The sequence below is a fragment of the Stegodyphus dumicola genome, chromosome 10, assembly GCF_044657685.1.
Source record: "Stegodyphus dumicola isolate Sdum_Otavi_A_Nest chromosome 10, ASM4465768v1".
In the NCBI taxonomy this organism is placed as follows: Eukaryota; Metazoa; Arthropoda; class Arachnida; order Araneae; family Eresidae; genus Stegodyphus; species Stegodyphus dumicola.
Window position 1 is genome coordinate 24,276,872 of NC_140777.1, and position 27,056 is coordinate 24,303,927.

General features: G+C 32.5%; 1 protein-coding gene across 3 annotated transcripts in view; it reads left to right on the top strand.

Annotated features, from left to right (window-relative positions):
- Positions 1-27,056, top strand: part of nvd (cholesterol 7-desaturase nvd) — a 99,244-nt gene that overhangs the window by 46,533 nt on the left and 25,655 nt on the right. For 2 of the 3 annotated variants that reach the window (XM_035373680.2, XM_035373935.2), the window contains exons 2-6: positions 11,543-11,804; positions 15,094-15,300; positions 15,392-15,584; positions 21,685-21,873; positions 25,051-25,229. In XM_035373680.2, the coding sequence (XP_035229571.2) occupies positions 11,550-11,804; positions 15,094-15,300; positions 15,392-15,584; positions 21,685-21,873; positions 25,051-25,229 (1,023 nt within the window). In that variant the 5' untranslated portion in view covers positions 11,543-11,549. Of the gene's footprint in view, positions 1-5,790; positions 5,848-7,688; positions 7,768-11,542; positions 11,805-15,093; positions 15,301-15,391; positions 15,585-21,684; positions 21,874-25,050; positions 25,230-27,056 lie in introns of those variants that run through there. The other variant, XM_035373805.2, reaches the window with a different exon arrangement.

Consider the following 27,056-nt stretch of genomic DNA (forward strand, 5'->3'; position numbering starts at 1 on the left):
GCTCCTGTTCACTATTTCTGATGCATTGTATAAAGCTGGCGTGGAAGAAGGAATTTGGAGCTTTGTAAACTTGGTTAATAAAGAGTTAACATTCACCTTTAAGTATTTCTTCGATAGAGAAGCCGAATTAAAACTTTATAAGAGAGAGGTGTTCATGTGCCTAAGATGCAAGTGATGATTTAAAAGATAATATTTTCTGCATTCCACTAGTCTAATCGTTGCGTAAATCGATAGATAAAAAAAGGGAATGGGGATTAAAATGAAAAAGTGTTTCTCATTTTTGACAAACATTTATTAAAAAGATTTATTAGCCTATACTCAGAATCAAACTATTTCGATCTATTGACTAAACCAAATTTGCTATTCGACGTCACTTATCTATCAAATTTTTAAAAATCCTTTCAATAAAATATTTCATTAATCAGACCGCTGAATTTCTAGAACCCGAAGAAATATGAACCTTATTATGTCTCGCAAGTGTGGAATTCAAATGGTAAATTTTTGAGAAAGAAATTTATCATGATGATCGATAAACGTCAGTCAAGGTAAATTATATTAAAGATTATACTATCTCATAATTCATTTTATAATTCATTTAGATTTGAACAACAAATAATAGAACTCATACATGGTGTCCATACATTAATTAGTTTGATATAAATAGATGGTGGCCATACATTAATTAGTTTGATATAAATAGATGCCAGGCGCTGAATTTACTTTGGATTTTAATACGGGCCGAGGACGAACAAATTGAAGATGGAAATTTTCCCAGTATTGAAAATAAAATACTGACGTTTATCTGCAAAAGTGATTATCATGGGTAGATGTGCCTTTACAACTTCAGATTACGGCCTGCCGGCTCATCGTTTAACTAAAAATACGTCTAATACGCCCAGTTTGTCGCATATAATAATTTACTTACTTAAAGCATTCAGAAAATTGGTCTATAGTTGGCATGGTCTATAGTTGGTTAATTAATTGATTATGGAAACCTAAGCGAGAGAACATCAGTCTGTCTTAGAGGTATTGGATTTTTTTAATTGATTAGATAGATTAAATTATTATGATTGCACATTATGGCTATCAGCTATGGAAAAGATTACCTCATGCAGGACTTTCTGGGAAAAAGTGACCTATATTTATTTGTACGGAGCAGAGTTCGAAAATATTATATATAACAAATTCGTTCAAGAAGCGGAAATAAAACCATGATAATTTGTCAATGTTCTGCGGTATTAGCCACTCACCTAGTGGTCAGTTAGCATATGATTCGGAAAAATTATGTAACGCAAATCTTATTTTATAATAAAGTTTCGATTGTCTCATCCAAAGTTCTGAATATTGGCCTGATACATTACAGATATAGCTTTGTTTTATAGATAATCACTTTTAAAAAATTGCTTAGGCTACTAAAGTAAATTGCTCCAATAAAGGCTTACTTCAATCGTAATCATCTAAGCTGAATTTTTCCCGTTTAAAGTAAGAAACCATTTTCCATTTACTTGATCTTTTGTTGACCATAGTTTTTTGTATTAATACTGTTGCACGAGAAACTTTGATGGGTAATTACAGCAAGCATTTGACTCCTGAATCCGAGTCAAGTTGCGAGTGTTCAGTAGTCATATCCACTCGACTACTTGTTGGTCAACCTAGATGAAATAGAGCTATTGCTTAAAACTTCCGATTTATCTGGAGAACCGAAATATTGAAGCTAATACGTGCACGAAATTTCTAATCCGGCTTCTTTATTGTAGTGCTGAAATATAAGCGTAAATATTTTTGGTTAAAATGAAGTTAAAAAAAAGCACTCTTATTTCAGAACTTAAGTCATCAACTATCGCATATGATGACAATAAAAAATGAAATTTTGACTCCTACTTCATATTAACAAAATCCAACCATTATACGTCAGTATTCTTAAGAGCTTTAAGTTAATTAACCTTGAAGAACCAGTAAACAAAGATGAGATACTGCAGAAATCGATTATAAAAAATTTAAAAATGGCTGGATCAAAGACCTGAATGTACTGCAACGAAAATCAGTTTCTTTATCGCTGACATCAGTGCTGTAGCAGTAATGTCTTTCAGACAGCGAAATTTACATGAACTTCTATCATTCAAGAAGATGAGTATCAGTAAATGAAACGTCTGCTGAAGATTGAATATGATAAAAGAATTTCGCTGTGCAGAAGAATATTGCGATAACAAAACTTTAATATCAGAAGTAAGTGCTCGAAGAATGATAATAACCATTCTTAAAAGATGCTCTGAATGTTTACTGCTGCTTTGCAGTTCGTATTGTCACCTATAAAGTAGCTAAGGTCTAGACCAACGGCAACTCCTTTCTCTTGAATACGATAAGATTTGTAGATTTGATCTCATATTACTGTCAGCTAAGTCACAAGAGCTACTGCAAGGTCATTCTCAAGCACTCAGTTGCATATCAAAGTTCAGAAAACGGTCTGCAAAAAATTTCCTGCCTACAATATATTCTGTCCGAGATGTATCACATTCAACCAATGATAACATCGTAAATGAAAATTCTAGCCTGTTTACCTTTCCGTAGGAATTGAGACACATTACTCAACGAAAATGTACGTAATGTAGAATGAAAAAATTCATGTTCATGAATTCAGAAAATGTTACTGAATGTCATTATGAATAGTTAATAGTATTAAAAATCATGTACGAAATAGTTAGTTTAGTTAAAGAAATAACTCCCATTTATCAAAATTAAGTAATAAGACCATCCTTTGGCTTCACATTTTGTATTCTAAACCTATTGTAAACCAATTACCTCTTTATTATATTTCGTACATTTAAATCTTATTTTTTGCTACACACTGACTTTTGGCCGTTGTTACAGCGGTAACTTAAAATCAAGCTTCGTAAAGATAGGATGTCGCAAAGGGAATTCTGAAATCTTTAGAACTTAAAGCTGGAAAGCTTCAGCAAGCAAATTTTGTTCTCAAAATGTTATTGCAAAAGAGTTCAATTAAACTCTCTTCGTCTTACGAAGTAAAGGGGTACTTGATAATGGAAAGAGTCATGGACCAATATAAATTTCCCTACATTATCTTCCGCATAGTATTTTGCGAACCACTCAGTAAGCTTTGAGAGCCGTTCTATGAAAAGGGACAGAAATGCATGTAGAACAACGACTTTATTAGAAGCTGTGCAGTGGTACTACGTAGAAAAACATTCTTGAGCACCACACTCATTTAATTAGCTTACCCATAACTGGGGCTTTTTCCTAAACTCTGAAACCTTTTCACGAGCTTCCAAATGTGCATACATTGCCCTGTAGAGACAGATTCAAGACATTTAGTTTCTCAAATATGTCGCACTAATATGCTAGTTCCATCAAACTGACTGGTTCGCAAAAAGTCGTATGACCTTCCTCTTGCAGAAAAAATGTGATTTTCTTGACGCATCTCAAACGCGCGAAACAGGACGTTGCCGCTCGAATGCATCGTGAATTTAAATAATATACCAAGGCTGCGTATTCAACTTTCATGTCCTAGTACAGCTTTTTTTAAAACCTGCTTTCAGCAGTCTAGTTTTTATGTAGTTTATTACGTCTACGACACATTCTAATGCCAAGTTAAACTGAAGACTAAGCAATTTCGGTTCAAGTGCTTCCCTGTATTCCACACAGCGCTGGTGTTTTGCAGCAAATAAGTATCTGCTGTCCTTCATCGTGAACTGATCGAACGCCATCCGGACACACACCGATGCATTATTTTCAAATTAAACCATTTTCTGTTATAAACTCGTCAAGCATTTCGAACAAATCGAGCTTTTGCGCCTCCGATAATACTCTCATAGCAAAGAAGATCTTCAACTTTCATATTAATATTCAGGAAGCGCATATGACGCATAAGATTTGCATCTTCATTACTGTCAGTAGCCTAATCTGATTCCAGACCGAAGTCCTTTCATCTCATTTTCTCTATCAGCTGAACATTGAGATCCTGAACTATACATTAAATTTTTCGACTAACACTATTGTTGGATAAAGGTACCTTAAAAATTAATTTTCCTGTAGCTTTTGCCACACATAACCATGTCGAGAGCAGCCGATAGCTCTTTTTACGACAGAGTGCGGTTTTTTGCAGTTCGTTCTTCGCAGACTCTAGCTGTGCGTTTCGGACTTAACACTTTTTTTGTGAACACACGGCTTTGCTTTTGTAAATCTTGCAACTTCTTACTACACAAACGCGAGATTTGATGACAACGTTAGGATGAATGATTTCAAGATGTCACTTTAGCTTAGTTGGAAGCTACTGAAATAAAAAAAATAAATAAATAAATAAATAAAAGTAACACATAGTTACGAAACTTGTAGATACGAAATTTTTGCTTCTTTTCTCATCCGCCAGTTGTCGATGCCTTATCACTCAAACTTGAACTATCGTTACTATCGGTTTGCTAGTTTAATAACAATCTTTTCATTTTGCGAAATATTATTAAGGATTCGTCGATTTATTGCAATATTTCATCGAGATCACGATTAGAGATGTATTAGACTGTACGACTTTCCCGCACGTTACGAGTTTGATTACTAACGGTCGCGAGCGGAAAAAAGAAATGTACGCAGATGCCAATGTTGAGAAGACAAATATAGCAGTCTTGTGAAAGAAAGTAACAGATGCCAGAAAAAAGTGCGAAAATAATTGAATATAAATCTGACGCAATAACACAGAATTATTTGTAAATTGAAAGAACTAAGTATTAGAATAAAATAGCGCATTAAGAAATGAAATTGAAAACGAGAATTACTTGAGATTAAAAGGAGAAATAAAAATGCTGAAAATATAATTTAAATGGCATTAGATGAGCAACTGAAATATAAGTATTGAGAAAATTTAAGTAACTATTATTTCAAGAAATAGAATAAAAATTAATGAACGTATAATTAATGAAATCGAAGCATGATGCTTTATTTTTCTTCTTTTTCTATTTTCCCCTTTCTAGTAATTTCGTTCTCCTGAGGAGGAGGGACCTTTAGCTGCCCTCGAAATCGATTGAGTGTTTTAATACATGTACGCTAAATACAAGATTGTGATTGCGATTTTGAGCTGTAAAATAGTTCAACTAGAATCGAAATATAAACGAAAACTCTTCAATTTTTGTTGCCAAATTGGGGAAGCTTTTCTATTTCTTGCCACTTTGCGAGTTTCTGGAAGTTTTTGGAAAAGGCATTTTATAAGCCGCAGGAGCGGTTTCCCCAGAAATCCTCCAGAAGCGTCCAGAAATCCGAGCAACTGTACATAAAGAGAGCTTTGAAAGCCGTTGGTCATTTCTTTCAGATACCAAATTCAGTTCAAAAGGTAAGTTGAGGGAATCGTGAACAGCATATGTCCCATACTACATGATACTTGACAAATGCTTCATAATATTGATTTAAATGTAATTTATCAACATTATGCAGGATTTGTCATGTGTCCTATTATATGGTCCTATAGTATAGGACAGTATGCTGTCGTGTATTCAGAATTGAGCTTTAGACTTTACTCTGCGAGTAATATACCAGCAATTTGCGATATTTCTTATATATTAAAGAGAATTAACCATATCTTTCCATGAACCCGCAGCTCGCAATAATGTATCCAAATTGTTTCAGCTATTATATAACAATAATATACTAATTATTGTTAAATTTTATATTACAATAATTAAATATGTTATTGCTATATAATACAGTAACTGGTGTTTTATAAAACAAGTTTATATTACAAAACATAAAGTCTCAAGGGTTCTTATTCCTGCGTTTTTCCTCCCAAAGGTGCATGATTCGTGGTGTTATTATGCAGACGTATTCAGTCATGTCAATATCTTCAAAGTAAGTATAACTTTTTTTTTCCGTCTTAACAAAAAAAAAAAAAAAAAAAAAAAAGGAAACTGAAAGTAACGTAAGACGGACGTTTACTTGAATCAGACTTCTGTTATAATCTGATTTGATTACAAATATTTATGGAACTTTTCGATTTTTCTCAGTAAATATGGAACGAAAGTAAAGAAAATTGACAGAAATACAGGTAACAAATCTTATTTATTCATTCATATTGATCAAGCTATTCTCCGTATTTTAATTGCTTTGTTAATATATTGAAATATCTCCAGTATCCTCTACAAAAGCATTTTACAACTGTAAGTTAATGAACAATTCCAATTTTGTTGCCTAATATTATTGTAAGTATCTATTAATTGAACTTTTATGGACTTATACCACAAATTAAAATTAATTTTTACGGTAAATATTTACAATGTATTCCCTATTTCCCTTGCTTAATGCATTAAATCTTCTAATTTTTACTAATAAAAATGTACTATAAAACAAAGGATCTGATTTTAATTATTCTAAATATTTGGCATAAATTCGTCAAATGATGGTATTGCAATGCCTTTTGACCTAAGAGTTGGGATGATGCTACGTACATAAAGTGAATTCGGAAATTTTTATACATGCTCATTATTATTGTAATTGATATTTAAAATTAATAATGAAACAGAATTAAATAATTTCATTTAGCACCACCCTACAGCAAGTACCTTGAGCATGATTTCTTAGGTAATGTTTCGAGACACTCTCGCACATACAAGTCCTCCACTCGGATACCTACAGTAATAGAAGAATTAACATAGAAATTAGACGCTCAATAAACTTGTTTTCAGACACAAAAGAGAACATACAAAACCCGTGAAGCTATATAAATACATAACACAACATTAAATTATAATGATTTGTGATAGGACACATTGTACAACTTAATAAGATATTCTAATTCTTAACACAACATTAAATTATAATGATTTGTGATAGGACACATTGTACAACTTAATAAGATATTCTAATTCTTATTGTAGATCGGAATACTGTTTTAAGCAGAAAAGAATATCAGCCATAACTGGCACAATGATTAGTATTGTACAAGATAATTCGCAATGTTAGGAAATTAATGCTTCAGTCAACTATGGCTCCACTTTAAGTCCAAGCATTCTCGTACTGCAGTAATTAATAGCAATTTCTCATCTTTGCCAAACTCGTTTGCAATTTTTAGTCCAGAGGGTGAAATCATACACTTTGCTACACATTCAAACTCCGCGGAACATGTTAAAAGTAAACAAATTGCCAGGCCTATTATAACTCTCTACTTTTCTTTAGTCAATGACGACTTTGCTTTAAAATTAGTTCAAACACCTATGAACACTTTTAAAGAGCTGTAGCCAATGTGTTAATATTAATTTCTTGTCTATAACGAACTCATTTTTAGTACTCAAGAGCAGTGAAATCCTTCAAAACGTTGAATGAGTATGTATTCATTGGAGTAAGATAAACAAATAAAGATAAACTAGTTTACACCCATTAATAGTCCATATTTTGTTTAAACAGATTATATGGGTATGAAGCAATCATTAAAATTAATAATAAAAAGCAATAATAAAAAGTTAGTTTCAAATCTTCCAAACTTAAGCTTGTACAAAGGTGTAATAAATTTCATATATTAAAAACATTCGACAAGCGTTCGGTAATATTTACTCAAACCTAAGTTCTAATCCATTAAGTTAAAGAATTTTAAATGTTTGCGTTTTTTTCACTTCAGTGTAAGGTGCAAGATAAAAAAAAATTGGTCAATTAATTATGGCAATAATTCGCATATCTATTATTACTGTTTTTGTTAGGTAGTCAACATTCTCATTACTGAGGACTTCAAAAATTGCCAGGTTGAACAAGGAAAACTGACTACAGGACTATTTCAAGGTATAGTACATCTGCCTTTATTTTCTATTTTAACGTCTGCTACTCTGTGATTGTGAGCTAATTACAAGGCAATGTTTTCCACATGGAGATGGTAAGTTATTAATGCTGTTATGACAAGTAGGTAACTTTTCATGCTTTAATAACACAAATAAATACTTGGAAAATAAATAAAAAATAAAAAACGAAGTAATAATCGTAATGCTATCTGTTGAGCAAAATCAAAACTGAAACGAAAGTTTATAAAATAAGGATTTTAAAACTTTATAAAATGCAACATAGGAATAAAATCATTAATTATAGTTAATCAGTTCTCGTGAATGTATAAAGAATCAAAGAACAATGAATTATGGTTCCTTGAAACTTTCCAAACTTCACCAACTTAATGAATTTTTATTCAATCCTATTTTTCTCAAACTTTCCCAAAACCGTTCTAAATTACTACTCCTTATTTTCGCCTATTTAAATAATGTGTTTTAGTCTTTGACGCAGAATACCTTTATTTTTTTTTTTTTTTTTCGGGAGCGGGGAAAGAAAAGAAAATGTCGTCGGGAGCGGGGAAAGAAAAGAAAATGTCGTTCCAAATTTTCCTAGAATGCAGGTGACAGCTCTACGAGAGCTGAGTGTAAAGCTGAAGTTTAATAATATTAAATCTGAAATTGGTATTCATCGTTTCATGTAACAAATTATTACTTCTCGAATGGAATGAACTCGAAACACAATAAAGATGATAAAAAATTGTAACACATATCGTGCTAAGATTAATTTGTATTTATTATACTGTGAGAAGTAAAACCCAATTTTACCTGTAATCAGAAAAGGAATATAGCAATATAATCACAATCTTAAGAAATTTTTTGAAGATGCTGAAGTACACGTGAAAGGAAATTAACAATGAAAAGAAATAAAACAAGTAAACAACTTTACAAATCTCACTTCAACACTAGTGAATATCATATATAAAAAGGAATTTTTATATAAAAGTGGATGCAGAATCTTTCAGGTTTATTTTAATATAATGACTAAAATGCAATAGAAACACTAATAAATTGAAACTACTTCCACTGAAAAGTTAACTAAGGCAATTTCCGATATTAGCACTGTAACAAGACTCTTAATGGGATCACAAGAACTATACCCTTACCCTTGCAATGCTTAAATGCATTGCAAATCACGTGATGGAGTTATAATGCAGCATGACTGAACCGCAATCCATGAGACGTTAAATCCTCCAGATAACTTGCCTTATCTCTAACTTGCCAAGCACTTGCCGATTAGGCATTCTCTAGGAAATGGCCGAAAACTTTTGGGTGATTTCCCAGATTTTCCACCTATATTGCTTTCGAAAACCTAATTTAAAAGGAAGAGTACACATTGCTGAAAATAGAATTAGCTTATTATCCAGTCGACAGTAAAAGCTGGTCACCATCATCGAATCATGAAAGTTGGCGGAGGACCGCCAAAATTGTGCCAGTCGTTTCTACCGAATTCTGAGCCGTATTTCTGTTGCTGTTGTTGTTGACTGATGCTCACTTTTCTGACGCTGACGCATAGTCAGTGCAATCCCACGAGATACCGCGTGGCAAGGAGCGCAAGATTACGCATGCCGTTGGCAACAGCCCTGAGCACTTTACAGGTAAGAGGGAGATTTAACTCAGTTCCACCTCCAATTTTGAGGAAGATCACGCCGGGGAAGATGGTTTCGAGAGTCTCCCACCCCTCTTTCCCTACCACTAACCTCTCGAGAAGACTTCCGGCTGGCCGCCTCTTTGGAGTTCCCCCATGCCGCACGATACTATATATTTACAAACATGTATGCCTTCTCCGGGATGCGAACCCGAGCCCTTCGGCACGGCATTCAGGGACGCTAACCATGCCGCACGGTTACTATATATTTACAAGCATGCATGCCTTCTCCGGGATTTGAACCCGGACCCTTTGGCACGGCAGTCAGCGACGCTAACCATTATACCGGTTGGGCGGCATTTCTGTCTTGGAATGAAATATTCGTCAGTCTATTTGCACAATCCACTAAAGAGTCATTGCATTTGTTCAACCCATTTCATTTTTACGTTTCTTAAAAAAGTTTTTGTCGCTCTTCGTAAGGTATTTCTCCCGCTTTCTTAGCATGCCTTCGTGGTGTAGTGGTCAGCACACTCTGCGGGTTTTCGAGAGGTCTGTGGTTCGAATCCTGGCGAAGGCTTTGCTCATTTTTCACCTCTCCCGCTTTCAAAAAATGACTAATATCTCTACAGCCGGAAATTCAGTTTAGAATGCTATGAGTACATAGATTTCGTAGGAATTGTTCCAATCTATTTTGTTATAACCAGGTGTACTTTCCTCCTTTCAACACATGTCATTTCTCTCGACCAGCTTGTCCATAACTGGTGCTGAATCGCGCTGATTGCGAGCAGTTTTACGGTCAACGGGGTAATACGTAAATATCCTGCAAATTTGCCATTTATTTTTAATATAAAATGTGGTAATATTTTATTAAAAACCTTTACAACAGATAGATTAAAGGGCAGTTGAAGCTACTTATCTACGGCATTAAAGGCTAGTTAAGTTTCGTGAATATCAGTTGAAGTGGCTTAAAGTAAATAAAATATAAACCTAAAACATCAAGTGATTATTTCACTATATAGTAAAGCACCAAACAGATTCTGTCCATAGCTAACGGTGATCTTCACAGGGTATTCGTGAAAACTATGTGCTTCATTTCTTTAAACAGTAACTGTAGAGATTTCTTTAATTACAGAGCTTTTTTTATTTATAATATTTCTAACAATAAGATAAAGAATTTCATGAAAACGATTGCAGCACTAGAAATAGAAGGGATCTGAAGTATAATATATAACTTTAATAGTCCCAGCGGAGTAAAACTTCTAGTTCTTAAAATCCATTAAAGCTTACTTAAATATTAAAGATTCTATACTTTTATTTAAAAAATTTCGGAACTATTCGAGAACGAATTTACTTCTTTAGATCAATTTTTCGATGTCTATTAATACACAGTTTCAATGACAATTCGACCAGAGTTAAGAATAAATGCATAAATAAATACTGCTTTTCAGTCTGGAGCTTAATGTGGCCATGTTACATAAAATAACATTTGTTATTATGTACTTCGTCCTTGAATATTTTGTGACCAGATTTAGGAATCACTATAAAAAGTATCTGTTTTAGTTAGGAGATTAATTTTGCCGTATTGGATAACGTAATATTACGGTCTTAATAATAGTTCGGTCTGTGAAAACATTAATTAAATGTTTCTCTGTGAAATGATGGCCTTTTATTTAACTCATGAAAGCATAATAAGTATGAGCCCGTAACACAAAAACTAATAAAGTTATTTTATCTGTAGTTTTTGCAGTATAAAAAAATGATATTTTATGTTTAAAGGGATGTCCCTTTCATAAAGCTTTCATAAAATTCTCTGGCTTATTTGAGAAACTCTGTAAAGGAAATGCATGTCTAGGATCGATATTAAAATTTAAGTTCGTAACTACATTTTTCTAAACAAATATTCTATACAAAGTTCAAAATGTTTGCAACATTCTGCGTGAGATATTTAACAAAGAAATAAGTATTACTTTAATCATGTGTACCATATATTAGAAAAGATGAAAACGTATTATATTTGCATTCTTTAATTAACTGCCTGTAGGCGCTTCACATGTTCGCAAAGAATTTCCTTGAACATAAATTGCAAATGAATCTGATGATTAAAACTATTTACTAAACTTTTGAAACCTTATCTTTATTTTCTATTTTTCAGAAAAGATATGCCAGGTAATTCTTCTGATACTCAAAAATCCTGTGAAACTTCTGCTGTCTGCTTAAACTACGTAGCAGAAGATGTAGCTGACGAAAGGTATTACAAAAATACCACGAGTGAAGAGTGGTTTAATCTAGCTGTATTCCTATCAAGTGGAAGAATTACGATTCCCTTGCTCCTATTAATCATACCAACTGTCTTAGCCATTTCAAAATTATTTTGGTTATGGCTGGTGAAATACAAGTTAAGATATACTCTTCGAGTGAGTATAAGAAATTGAAATTTTTATTTTGTGTATTACTAATTAAAATTTATATAATTGATTCAGAATCTCTTGCTTAGAACAACATAGTTTTCTATATTTTAAGACATAAAATTAAACTATCATTATTCAGAACAATCAAATTCAATTTGTTTTATTTTATGGCTTTTATTTTTGTAACTAAGTAATTCAAATTTTCTGATAATGAAAATGTACGTAAAGTAGCATTCTGCTTAAAAATTATTTTATCAAGCACTTGATGTTTGTTTTCATTAAAAATAAAATAATTCTACAATTCCTACTTTGATTTGTTTTGAAGAAACCGTGTACGTAGCTATTTTACCGTGTTCTGCCAGCTGCTAAATGCAGGATAAATACGTATAATAATCACTCCTAGAGGGTAATATGACAATATAAGATTCTCACATTACTTAGTCTGCATTAATTAATCCATATACTTAGCCTGTTTATTCTGGATGATTAATAAATAAGATGCGTGTACCACAAAACCAACATAATTCTTAAATATCAATCAAAAGAAAAATTTTATAGTTTAAAAGAAACTAAACACCAAGGAGAAAAAAAAATCAGCTGTACGTGATAATTTCACCAAACTGGATAGATTATGATTTTATTTTTCCACGTTAAATTTCTTGAACTGATTTGACATATTGGTCACAAAGACGTTGTTATTTATTCTCATTAATAAGTGTAATCACTGTATCATGATGGACAGTTTGCAGCCCTGAAAGACACTTTTTTTTAATAATATATAGTTTGTGCATAAAAACTTGAAACATTAGTAGGTATACTAGAAATTTCAATGCATCTGATTCTGACTATATTTAAATTATGCTGTCATATTAAATGCGCTAGCAATTATTATAACTGGAAAGTTAAGCACAAGTATGGTAAGATACAGCAGGCCTTTGCATAGATAATGATCGTAACTAGAAATGGTTCTCATAAAAGCAGTCACTAGAACATGTAAATAACACACTTTTTGGTTTATTTGGTTTTTCGGGTATTCTTCTGAGGTCACTGATGGTACAAGTGATATACAACTTAAATAATTAATTTCTAGATTCTCTTATGTCTTTCAAATGGGTAATAATAAACGCCGCCTAACAGATCCAAGATAAACTGTACAATTTATTTTTATTTTATAACTACTTATACAAAATTCTCTAGAAGAACAGGACGACTTACATTATAGCAGTAAATGCACTGTTGCTAATCCAGAAACATAACAACTGCATTTCTAGAAACAGGAAATTATTGGATAATTAGGAATCTGACTCGTATACAATTACAATATAATTCAAAATGGGACTAATACAGAATGGAACTTTTTTTCTCTTCAATTTCGGTCCATATTTTCTGATACAACGGTTATAATTTTATTGCAGTTTTGAATACAATGGTATTATAACAATATCTACTCTCACTTATCCTAATTAAACTATAAAAATAAAAAAATCTGCTAAAAGCATACCAACAAAATATTAAACTTATCTCTACAACGACAACTTAATATTCATCAATCAGGAGTACTAAATAATCTGTTTAGAAATCAAGAATCTGCTCTTAGAATCTTCGCATCAGTTGACATTTTTCTTTCTAAAAACTTCCAGTCTTTTGAAACGATTTTAGATAACAGCATATCATGTCACAACAACTTAGCTAAAAATGTTATTATTATTTTTCCGTTGCCAATATATTAGTTAATTTTCATAACATTTAAGTTATTAGTGTATAGTACATAAGTTATGTTAATTTAGCCAGTTATAATAATTAGCAGAATAAGCTGGCTCAAGATATATTTTACCGGCGCTTAATTTAAGATATCGGCTACCGAGTCTTGTAAGTTATTATTATTTAAGCTTGCATTCTGGGGATGAATGCGGATAACTTCCTCTTTCCTCATTCCCCACCAGGATACAAATTAGGTTTTCTGTACTTGAATTTTGAGAGTTTGGAATCTTCGTGGCTTCTGGCATCTCCTTCTTGTTGTTAGTATTTTTTACAACTTCAAAGTTGTATTCCGGCTATATTATCTCGATAGCTGATGTTTTAAATTACGATTTTGTAAATATCTGAGCCAGCTTACTTTAAATTGGTCTATGTGTAGTCCAGGTATAGGGTTTCTGTTATAACCGGAAGCTAAATTTTTTAGTTTTGAAGACATTAACTAGACAAACAGTGACTATCGCTGTGTCTTAGACAGCTTACAAAATGCTGGAGAAGGTTAGAATAGCCTTTTTACTTAACCTTAAAAATAAGCACAGCAACAGAAAAAGCACAACCTGTGCTACAAACGAAACTTTCCCTACTTGTGGATTTTAACTTAACAATAACAAACAATTAAATTCAAACGAAGATAACGTAGTCTAAGACTGCACATGCAATAGAATAAGCGCGCTCAAGATGTATTTTACCGGCACTTAAGTTAAAACATCGGCCAGCGAGATGCTAAAGCCAGAATATAACTTTTAAGCACAGCTGGCGAAAATACTAGGAGCAAGACGAGATTGCAAGATTCAAAACTCTCAGCTTAAATACATAAAAAAACTTAATTTGAGTTTTTGTGAAGAATATGGAAAAGAGAAGTTATAGTAAAGACTTAAATCCTAATAACTGGTTAATTAGCATGAGACACCCTACACATGTTTAAAAAACATATCTCGAGATGCTATAGTTAATTTTTGGTGCATAACTCTGATCAGTCAACATAAATTAACTTTTTATAAATAACTTGTATTGATGTTAAAATACAGCTATTTTCCTGGACATACCACCTGGAAAAAGACAAATAATCTTCTGTTCTGGAATATTAAAAGCCTTCTTCTTCTATGTTACAAATCTTATAAATTTTGGAACAGCCACCTTCACATCATGTTCAGAGTGACACGGCAGCATTTGGCGTTTCAGATGTCCCACACAGGCTCTTTAGGGGACAAGTCCGGGGAGCGGGCCGGCCGTAGAAGAGTCTGAACATGAGTAGGAAGTCTTGAAAATAGTATACTAAACGTATACTATTTTCAATCTACTAATCTACTTTTATAATTAATTTTTATGCACGTTTACAAAGAGCTAAATGTAAAAAGTTTTGCAATAGCTTTAATTTTATAAGCCATTTTAAACTTATGGCATTCAATCATAAAGAATGTGTCGTTGTACCTTTTAATAATTTTATGGCAATGATATGGATTTGGTGTCTTCATGACGTAATAAGATTTTTGTTATATTTGTGCTTTTTTTTTTTTTTTTTTTTTTTTTTTTTTTTCAGATCACTATTGTCTTTTTCATTTTCTTCCTCTTCTTGGATTTAGTCTGTTCCCTGTTAGGCGCTTATGATGTTGCACATACTTTAACAGAATTTGTAAATGTTCCACTTTGCCAGCACATTTATTTCGTAACTTTATTATCTGGTACAATGTTTTTGACCATGATAGTCGTGCGATACCACTGGAGCATGCCATTAGATATAAAAAGGGTAAGTTCAAATAAATATTATCTAGTTTCATTTTTCAGCAGCAAACCTGACTACTTTTAGAAAGTAATAATGTGTTCATTATTATTTTCAGAATGTGAATAGCGGGAAGTATAACCATCTAAAGTGCCCTATGGTAAGGTACAAGAATATTGAAAGGATTATTCATAACAGGGTGGATCAGGGGAATTCTGAATTTATGCCTCCGGTTTACACCAATGGCTGGATACCCATCGTAGAATCCAGATCATTGAACAAAGGAGCTCTGATTCCTGTTGAAGCTCTTGGTAAGACAGAAATCATTTAAGTTTATTTTTCTGCTTTTTCTAGCTACTGAGTACTGTATTATCATTTGCAGAATGACTAGGATCAATTTTTCAAAAGTCAGAAGCAATGTGAAATACATTTAATTTTTTCTTTTGTCGATTGCAAGAGAATGCTTAATCCAGGCGTCATTTCATAATGGCAAATAATCAGTTCAGAGAAGACAAAATAAAAAAAAAATCTGATACGTACACCACATAACTTTTTTGTTCGGAATATTAAATTATACGCATTTTTCCTGCATTTCGTTTAAAATTTGTTTCCTCGAATTTCATTAGAGATATATTTCTCATTCAATCAATTCAATTCTCACTTCGAAGAAAGGCAAAAGTACATAAAAACTCAAAATATATTCATTAAAAATTGAAAGATATAGAAAAACATAAAACACCAAATGAAGTTAAAACAATTTAAAACAGTTTTACAATTAAAATTGCAATTTCTGCTGAAAAACAAGCAATTCGGTCAGCAGACAAGAAGGCTGATTTTTCGGTGCACAAAACTAAATGTCTTGTTTTGGTCCCAGTCGGCACAAGGACACTGAAGGTGCAGAAAGACATAATTCCCTATTCTACTAAATTTCAAATTTAAACAAATATGGCTGCTACGATAAAACAAATTAAGCTTAGCCGCCCTTAAATAACTTTTAAATTGTTGATAATTCTACAACTATTCCATGGAGATTAACTAAAGGCATAAAAATCTTAACCGGAAGATAAGAACAGCATAAGTCACTCCCGTTTAAAGCAAAAAATGCACAATTTACCAATATATAAGAATAATAAATATCAGAGCTCACCGAGCCGAGTAAGAGAGTGGGTGTACAGGGTGTATCGGTACAGCGGTGGCAAACTTTCAGGAGAGATAGAGTACACCTACACGATGGGAAATCACATAGGAATGCATGGTCGGAAACGCTTTGTTGGCGCGGTAGTGACGACACAAAAGTCAAGAAAGAAAGGACACGAACGGGGCGAGAAAACATGTTTATTATTCAGAGTACAGCAAAAACAAAGAAGGTGTTCGAAATTACGCCCCGGACCTCGATGCAGGAACCATGCTTCATACATCTTCCATTCGTGATGCAGATCATTCATGCGCCAGAGAAGTGAGGGTCCATCACGGTACAGGGTCGTAATTTCGAACATCTTCTTTAATGACGATTGTTGTTTGTTTTTGTTCTTATTTGTAGTTTTCTGCTGAACTAAACATAATAAAACATGTTTTGCCTCACTGTTTGTGTCCTTCCTTTTTTGCGTTTTGTGTCGTCGCTACCGCGCCAGAAAAGATTTTCTGATCATGCATTCCTATGTGATTTCCCATCATCTAGCTGTACTCTATCCCTCCTCAAAGTTTGTCACTGCTCTACTGATACACCCTGTATACAGTTATATACTTTTGCTGCGGCCGATTGCAACCAAAGAGGGGGTGCACAACTATATGTTATAGCAGCCCTATATACAAAATTTCTTGAGGCCAGTCGTTTTTGAGTTATGCGAGATACATACATACGTACGAGCGTACGTACAGACGTTCCGAAAAAGTCTCTTCTGAATCCATTTTATATCATTTTTATAATTCGTTTGGAGAAAAAATTAATTTATTCTGTCCTAACGTAAAGATATCATGCAAAAACATCGTTAAATTTCATTCGATAGCGGTCAAAATGGATATTTTCTTTGAAAAATGGTCCCGGAATTTTTCGTGATTACCCTTCCAGTACGCGCGCTTGGCAATTTTACATGAGCACGCGCGTGTTGTATTTTTTACGATATTCGATATTTTACCGTTTTGGGCACGAAAAACGACAGAAATGAGTGAATATTGATAATAAATTTGTTGAGAAATAAAATATTAATCTTATTATTGCAAAATACAAATGATATCATATTCAAATACGAGTAAATTATTTTTAAGTTCTTATGTTAGTGAGGTAGAAATGCAGTGATGTATTTCATTATAGAAAATTTTAAATTTATTATTTAATAATTATATTTTAAAATCGAAGCTAATTTTTGTATTCATCAAAGCCAAGTAGAGACAATAAAAAAGGAAATCACCTTGGTAGGAGAAAAAGTAAGTTTAGCATTACTTACTTCTGTAAGGAAATTTACTTCTTACTGGTTACAAAAACGCCCTTTAAACTAACTTTAATGTTTTTATTTATTTCTAAAAAATAGAAATAAAAGAAAATAAGGAATGGAAATCGCTATTATTCTCCCATCCAAAGGTTTCCTTGTCTTCATCAGATAGTTCTTGAAGAATCCGAGCAAAATAAGCTGGTTGCACACATTTTTTTGCCATGAAAACCGATATAAAATTTACAGAGCCTAATGTATTCAAATTTGAATAATACACGATAATTAATAACAGAAAATTACAAAATATTTGAAAAAAAAAATATTTTCCGAATTTTAAAACACGAGCACGCGCGTTTCGTAACTTTTATGAAAAAGCTGCCACGTAGCACAAAAGCCCAGTTAAAAAAAAGTCAAATGACTTCCTGTTGGCACATTCCATGATGTGGGGAAGGGTAGAAAGGAGGAATGGAAATGACCTTCAAACGTCTCAGCTTCGATATGCGAAAAATGTGCGTTAAAAACGAAGGAGTCTGTTAGTGTATCGCGGTTAGTGCATCGTCGAGAGAGCGTGTTGAGCTCCGGGAAAGACTGAACCGAAGAGTCGGGAGCTGTGCTCGTGTGTCGTCGAGTGCATCGCGAGTTGTAGCGTGGAGAGTCTTGAGAGTACGTGGAGTTCCGAGAACGACCAAGCAGAGTCGGGAGCTGTACTCCGGAAAGCAGAGTCGGGTGCTTTGCAGGAAGCTGTCTCCACCGTGATAGCCTGATAACCTGAAGGCTGTGTCGCTGATCGTGTCAGCGTGTGTATAGTAGTTCATTGACGACTGTAAAACGTGTTTTGGAGCTGTCCTGACAATACTGGCAAATAAAGTGTGTTTCGATACCTCATCAAGTGTCGTCGTTTTTCACTCCAAATCCACACGAACCCCGTAGGAACGTGAAAGAAGAAAATAACGTAACAACAGAAAAGAAAAAAACGCAACAATATAAAAGTGATTCATTGTTAAGAGAGCAGACACGGTAGATAAAATGTGTTTAGTTACACAAAATGTAAGTCAGTTCGGTCTAAATGCTACGTTTGCTACCAGGCATTATAGAAATAAAAGGTGTATCAGCGCTTTCGCAAAGAAATAGAATTCCGTTGCATCACTTCTGCCGCTTGCTCAACTGTAAATCTTTTAGGATACAAGCAAGTTCTTTAACTATAGCTTTACGTTGTCATGAATTAATCTTCTGTCTGTCAGACAGTATGAATAGGCAGTAAATTTATTTGCGTATTTAACACTTTTAGAGGAAGAGGCCTTTTTTGCATATAGATTGCAACGAGCGTACTGGTCGAAAGATAACCTGCGTACAGTTACAACTTAATAAAATCTACTATGTTTGGTAACGATAAAATCTGTTATCTTCAGTCTACGTATTAAAAAAAAAGTTAAAAAAAATGTAAATACTAGTATTAACAGATTAAAATTATGCTCATCAAAATTTCAATTACCAAATCGAAACATTTTATTGATACGAGATCTTGATGTTTCCTTAATTCTTACAGCCTACAGAGCCGAGCAAATCATTGCAGAATGAACTCAAAGTATTTTCTTCAAGTTACTATATTCATATGCATTTTCATCTCTTTTTTACAATATTTAAATTTCTATCTTCTGGAAAGAAGCAAATCAGAATAAAAAGGGGAAAAAAATTAATATAGATTAAAGCTCTTCAAATCTAAAACAAATGCTTATAAATGGAGCGAGAAAGTAAAATTTTCTCACTATGTTGTTAAAGAATAGATAGAACAAAATAATGGATTCAGTGAAATATAAATTGGCCAATCGAATTACATTTACCACAGCTACTGCATACCATCTTCGCTTGATAAAGAATTTTTTTAAAGGAGCAAATACTTAAATTTTAATATTTCAAATTTCTGGTACAATAATTACTTCAATAAACTACACTTAGAATTTAAAATGGCTGCTTCTACAGACTTCAAAATAAAAGCATACAAAAAGTAGTTGTTTTCATGCATGTGGCTTCGAGGAGAGAAACCTTGATTAAAAAAGCATTTAAACAAATTAGTAAAATTTATCTTATTACCACAAAACAACTTACTTCCATGTAGTGTTAATTCAACTTCCAGGTCTATGGTGTTGAAAGCTATCCATTGTATGCTTTATGGGGATCTGGAATGTCTTCGAAACTAAACTGCAGACTTAAATCATGGAAATTAGGAGGAATAAGCAAAATCTTCTGCAAAACATTTTGTTTTATGAGAGGCGAATTTGTGTTCGATATTTTTTAAATGCATGGATAATTATATAATTAATTACTTCTCGAGTTCTATTTCATTTAATTTTGAGTAAATCTCTATACAGTGCTAAACATAAAAATGACTCTTCTTCTAGACCGATAACAGGTAATGCAGAACCTTAATCATCCGAGCAATTTACTCTGCGGATGCTTTAAAACCTGTTCTGGGCAGATGTAGTGAAGTTTTCAGGAAACGATTGGAAATTTTTCGGTAAAATTTTGTGAAATCTTCCAGTTTTCATTAATTTAGTTGAATTTCTGTAATTATAAATTACTAAAAATATATTTAACATACTACGTATAAATTACTACCTCAACTACTCACGAAAAATGAAATGATTTTTCGCCTTTTAAAATGAAATAGAACTAAGGATGATGCTACGAAAAATGCTGACATATGTAAAACAGCGAAAGAACTGTAATTACTTGAATAGAGTCATAAGCCAGATGTGAAAAGTATGTATACAGTGGAACTTCAGGCTATTTCAAATAATTTCTGTGAACAAAATTATTAATTCAGAGAAACCGAAATCATTAAAAATTACATATTTGAAACATATTTTTCAAATATATATTTGAAATACATATATATGTGCTTTTTTCTGTTTGTTTCTCTGAAATATATAATTAATTTTTAGGGTTATTGCAATAGTTTTTCACTAACCAGTTAAGTTTTGGCTCTTTACTGTCACTTCTCATTTCTCTTTCTCTACCAGAAATTAAATGAGGACGAAATGGATAGTATTTGAAAGAATGCTTCGGGAGTTTAATTCAGAGAGTATTTCTGCCTGTATGCGAGCTGTGATACTTCTTTGGCAATATGAAGCAAAACCAATGATGGAACACAGAAAAACTTTATTTAGCACTCAAATGGCGACATACAAAACAAAACAAAACAAAACAAAAAAAAGAAAGAAAGAATTCTAACATTTAAAAATAAATTGCATTCTTCGTGCGAGAGTCGCACGTGGCACTGGAGCCTGGCTTCAAATACTGCCATTCACAAATACCTTAATGTTCATCTAATTATTTATTTTATTTTAAACTACAAGATTTTAATAATATTTAAAGCTGTTACAGAGCACGTTACTTTTCACTCCCGTTCTTTAATATCTTCTTGAATTGCTTGCCTTTTCATTATTTACTGCTGACATTTGAGTGTCTACACCGGGTTCGTTCATGAGCCAACTTCACATTAAATTGATCTGTTTATAGACTCTGGCTGTTAGCTTATTAAAATTTAAATTACATTTGCCTGTTATTTTTAAGCTATCTCGCCATAAGTTCTGACTGAGTGTGTAAGCACTAGATGTGCTTTTGTTCTATGTTAATGCTAATTATAATAAAAAGAGTCCTTCCCAAGTCTCAGACGTCATAAATTGTACCTAATTTTAGGTAGATTGATAGCGAATTATCGCGAAGTCTTTAGACTAGTCTTTATCTTTTAGACTTCGCGATAATTCGCTATCAATCTACCTAAAGTTAGGTACAATTTATGATGTCTAAGAAAACCAAACTTAATATACTGACCAAATATACTTAATGTGCTTAAAAACAAATTTGTAATCATATGTAATGTATGAAATAGTACTTGTAAATAAATTATTTAGTTGAAATAATTTTATTTGAAATATGAAAACTGAAATATTTTCTGAAAATGTTTATTTGTATTTCTCAGGACAGCGGTTTTGCGTTTACAGAAGTGAGGAAGGGAAAGCTCACATCATAGATCCTTATTGCCCACATCTGGGTGCAGATCTTTCAGTTGGAGGTTGCGTAGTTGGAGAAAATATCCAGTGCCCTTTCCATGGATGGCAGTTCAGTGGGAAAGACGGCGTATGTCGTGAAATTCCCTACGCAAATAAAGGTTTGTTGCTTGCTTTGACACTTCTGCATAGTTTTAACATAATTCCATATTATTTTACTTCTTCTCTCCTCATACTACTAAAAATCTTCTGATTCTGTGTTATGCAAAATTTGGCCTCGCTCTCGAGGCCAAATTTTGCATAACACAGAATAAAACTTAAAAAAGAAGAAAAAAACCACTTTCGAAATTATGTGTTTTAAATCATTTTCCTGGTTAAAAAAGCCACTGGTTTCACAAAAAACCATTGGCTACCACTGAAACGTGAAAGTTACTGAGATTTCGCTTAATTTGCGCCAATTGTTTCTGCAGAATTCTAAAGAAATTTGCACCTCTTGATTTAATAAACAATCAGCATTCAACTCGCTGCGTTTTTAGGCGTCGTAAAAAGGCTTTCGAAGTTTTCTCTTATTTCGTTAGGCTCTTCCATTTTACCGGAAACTCTGCTTAGAATACTATGAGTGCAAATTTCCAACAGATTTTTTTTTCAATCTGTTACTATTTTAACAACCATGTCCAGCTGTTATTTTCCCCCATTTAACATAAATATATTAATTATCTAGGTTGGCTGTAAATTAACTGCAGTGCAGTCATAAACGTGATTCTATAGCCGCTGAACTACGTTTTTTTTTGGAATGGATATGCTCTTGTCACAATTGTTTTTACGTTGCATTGCCATTGTTTATTCATTTTCAAATAAAGTAACATATCGTGTCCTTAATACGCATTTGTTATATGATAGGATCCCATCCATTGCTTGTTATTCTGTAAAAGGCAAATTCCAAGTTTTAATTTTTTTTCAGTGACAAAATAATAATAATAATAGCAATAGTTAATTTATATCCTTATTCATAAAAAAGAAAATGTGGCTTATCGAGATTCAATCGAAGTTACAGCAAACGAAAGAGCAGATGTTGTGAACATATTGTTACTTTACTCTTATCCATAACTGTCGTTAAATTGCGCACCTACCTTGGCGATACTTTCATGGTCAATGGAATAATAAAGAAATAATTAAGTGTCATTTTAGAAACAGGTAATTTGATAGTTAACAAAACTGACAATCCATTTCTCCTAAAATTTCTAGTCTAGGCATGATGTGGTCATTAGAGTTTCCCTTTCATTATTCAATAGAATTATAATTGTAAAAACTAGTTACAAACAGTCTGTTAATTTAAAAATATTTCTTCATGTAGTTTCTTCTTTATGGCTTCGTTTGATGTTAAATCCTTGTTCTTTTATGTTCCATAAAAGGTATTATAGGTTACCTAGAAATTACACATAGTAAATTTCATTTTTTACATGCTGAAATTCAAGGATTAATATCGGACTCACCTTGGTATCTCTTAAATAAATGCATTTCGTCTTTCAAAGCAATTATTGTCACAAAGCTGAAAAATTAGTCATGGTGAGCCTTCTTCTTGTGGATATCTACAAGCACTATTTTGAATTAAAAGAAAAAAAACTTAGAAAACTAGATTTTTCATTCTGGACTTGCTATAAATCTTCAATTAATTCCCTTCTTTTTCTCGGCATTTTAATTACATCCAACTTTTCCAGTTTTTATATCAAAGTGTATCCAAAATCCTCGGTGGGCCTTTTCTTTCGTGCCAAATGTTTGAAGTATGTTCCATTTTACACTTTTGTTTTTCTCGCATTTAAGGTTTCTTAAATATGTCCTTAATTTGGAAATAAGCTGCTTGAAAGCCATTGCAAGTGAAGATAACTGCAAGTGAATAATTTTGCATTAGTTTGATTTTCGATCACAGCTCGATTTACTAAACCGGAAGTCCGGAACAAAATCCCTCCTCTCATGATCTCGTCGTAGTAGTTGAAACTGATGTAAATTAGATTTCATCTAAAGTGTTCTTCAAAATAACCTTATAATTTAATACTTTTCATTCGAAGTTATTTGAATAAAAAATGACATATTTTTTATACTTTTCAGTCCAATAGTTTTAGTTTTTCATGGTTGCGTTTTATGTATGTATTTAATGTAATATTTTAAATTAGGTTCCCTTTTTTTTTTTTTTTTTTTTTTTTTTTTGTTTAGAGATACGAACTTAATTAAATTATATAAATATAATTAAATTAATATTGTTAAACTATTTACCAATTCAATACTCAGCAGATGTAAAAATTTAGAATTTAAAAAATATCACTTTCTTTCAATTGTGAAAGAAATTATTTCTTTTGATGAATTCTGCTTCACGTTTTATATTTTAAGATCTTAAAACTAGAAAAAAAATAATACGCTTTTAAATATTTTAAGTACTATCGAAGGATTTGGAAGCTTCTTGAATATGAAGGTTCGACCGTGACCTTCTGGAGGGTCAGGCCTTCTTGGCCGTTTTCAAGCCTGGCCCATGTGTCGCACTTGCCTTTGAGGAAATCAAACCCCTCTTTTAACTAATTTTTTTCCCTATGAATAAATTTCATATTCTATTCTTAAAGATGTTTAATTTATAGCTTTCCTTTGCAGTTCAGTTTGTTATAAACCGATCTACAAACGGAAGACATAAATATTTCCCTTTAATCTTAAACTCGATTATGCTTTCAAATTTTACATCAAAGAGCATAAATAATTCATTACACAGCATTGCTGATTTACAAACTGCAAACCAAACTTCCATTTGGTGTTTTTCTAAAAGCAGTCACAATTCTTCATCATTCGATGATTTTAACATTTGATCTTTGCGGATTTTAACATCCACAAAAATCTCTCTCTACTTTAATGAACGATTCAAGCTTTAAACCGTACTTTCTTCGTCTTTAAATAGAGAAATACATTTTTATTTCTTTTGCTAGGTGATCTTATTTTTTATACATATAAAGCGTTGCGCATTTCTTTTCTGCTCTTAAATTTTGCAACTTCTCTTGATTTTTGCCAACTTGGTTGTAGTTAGGACAAAGTTCTCGAAGACCTTTTCTTTGATCTCATTATGTTTATACCTCATCTCTTTCTAAATGAGATGTTGAAATCTAAGCGAACAATACAGTGAAACTATGCAAATGCTTTTACATTAAATAATACGTATGCCTGCGTCGTTTCCAGTATTCTGTTGATCGCGCTTGCTTTAGAATTTGAAACCAGATTTCTAGTTAAATATTTCATGCTAGTCATAGAACTTATTACTTTAACGAAAAACACTTATATTTCCTTATTCTTATCTTTATTAGTTCCCGATATTGCTAAAACTAAAGTTTGGCCGACACGTGAGCGGAATGGCTACATTTTCGTATGGTACCACGCAGAAGATTGTTCTCCTGACTGGGAAATGCCTTCTATACCCGATGTTGAAGAAGGACGATGGATATTTAGGGGAAGAACGGAACACGAAGCAAAGTGCCATATACAGGTAAATTTTGTAGTTTCTCAAATTGCAAATGCAGTGGAACTGCTTTCCTAAAAGTCGATAGAACGCTGAATGTGAGCCATACATTTCAAAAACTTCATTATATATAGTGAAACCACACTTTTCAGAAAATAATGCAGAACAATTTCGTCGTCTGTAGAAGAAAAAATATACATTTTAGTGGCAGCAAAATCTTATTATTTCAAAAGATTATGACATTTGTTTGGGTTTTTTTCCCCTTTCGTTTCCATTTTACAGAGAATGCCCCCTAAACAGATCCTACGGTTCTAAGCTAATCGATTTTCAAGATGAAAGATTATCTTAGGGAATATGATTATTATAACATTCAATATCAATACTTATTCATGTTCAAAAATACAGTCCTCCTTTAGAGATGGACGTCATGAAAGGTTTCACTTTATATGACAAATGCTGCATTGATTTCTAGTAACAATTATTCAATTATTAATGATTGTAAGGAATTTTATGTGCCTTCGTTGTGTGACTGGAAATACTTCCGACTGAAAAATCGGAAGATCCACAATTCAGGTTTTAGCGAGTAGTTGTTTTTCCATGTTTCCTACTACGAAATATTGACTGTATATTGTTATAGATTTAAAAGAAACATGGCTGCTATTGAGAATGGTAAATATTTTGCTCCATTACGCTCAATTTCAGTTTTATACTTAGACTGTTATTCCACTTTTCAGGTATTTTAGATCTTTCTAAGTAGAATATTATATTAAATAGTTTGTGACTATTTAACTATCCTTTGTTAAAATACTTTCAATCGAAAATTAAATGTTTCTCCACTTGCTAATATTGTGCAATATTTTCAGTTAGTGATATATTCGAAATCCTTCAGAATTTCCTCATCCAGTTTTTAAGTACGAAACATATCTAAAATAGAAATTCAGAAATTATTGTGTCTCAAATCAATCTTTTTGTAGTTCTTTTGTGTTCCTTGAAATAAATATCTAGAAAGCATGGTTATTAGTTTAGTAGATGTATTTCTAATCCCATAAAAGCATCTTCATGACCAATGAAACGGCACTAAGATGATTCAAGTTAATTATATTTACAAAATCTGGAAATTTTTACAGAATTCAGGTCATTTTCAAAGATATATTCTGAAGCAGAGATATATTCTGCATTGAAATGTGGAAATGTCCGGGACATGGGATCACTTCGAAATTTTGGTGGTTTATGTTAAAGACACGAGCAAAATCATTTAATCTTACGTTAATTTCTGTATTCATGGAAAACTAAAACAGTTATTAAAAAGAAAGGAATTTTTTATTTGCTTTGTGTTTTCTTTAAATTAAATGTAACAGGTGGGAATACCGCTACAGAGAAAAAGGGCATAAAGGCACAAGAAAATAGGATATGTAAGGACAGTATGTGATGGTTGGAAGAATGTAAGATATTACCAACATCCCTTTCGTATTAGTAATATTTTAAACGTATATATCAAAGATTATTTTACCAGCCAAACTTCTTCCTTCTAAAAAACTTTTAAAGCGTGAAATAGCAGCTGAAGTGAAGTTACTAATTGTGAATAACGTAGCTACTCCTTTAGCAACCTTACCTCTAATTCATTAATTACAAGATTTTGAATTTTTCACAGCTCCGCACTTTCGAAGGTTCGCAGTAGTATTATTAGTGCTTCGGATAGCTTCATAAGCAATGCACGTTCATTCAAATGAGGACGTATCGAGTTCCACAACCATCAATAACCAATAAGAATGTCTCTTTTTCCAAATAGCTGCCTGTAAAAAGGATGTCATATGCAAATTATGTTTCTGTTTTCATGTTAGGAGTTCCAAATGC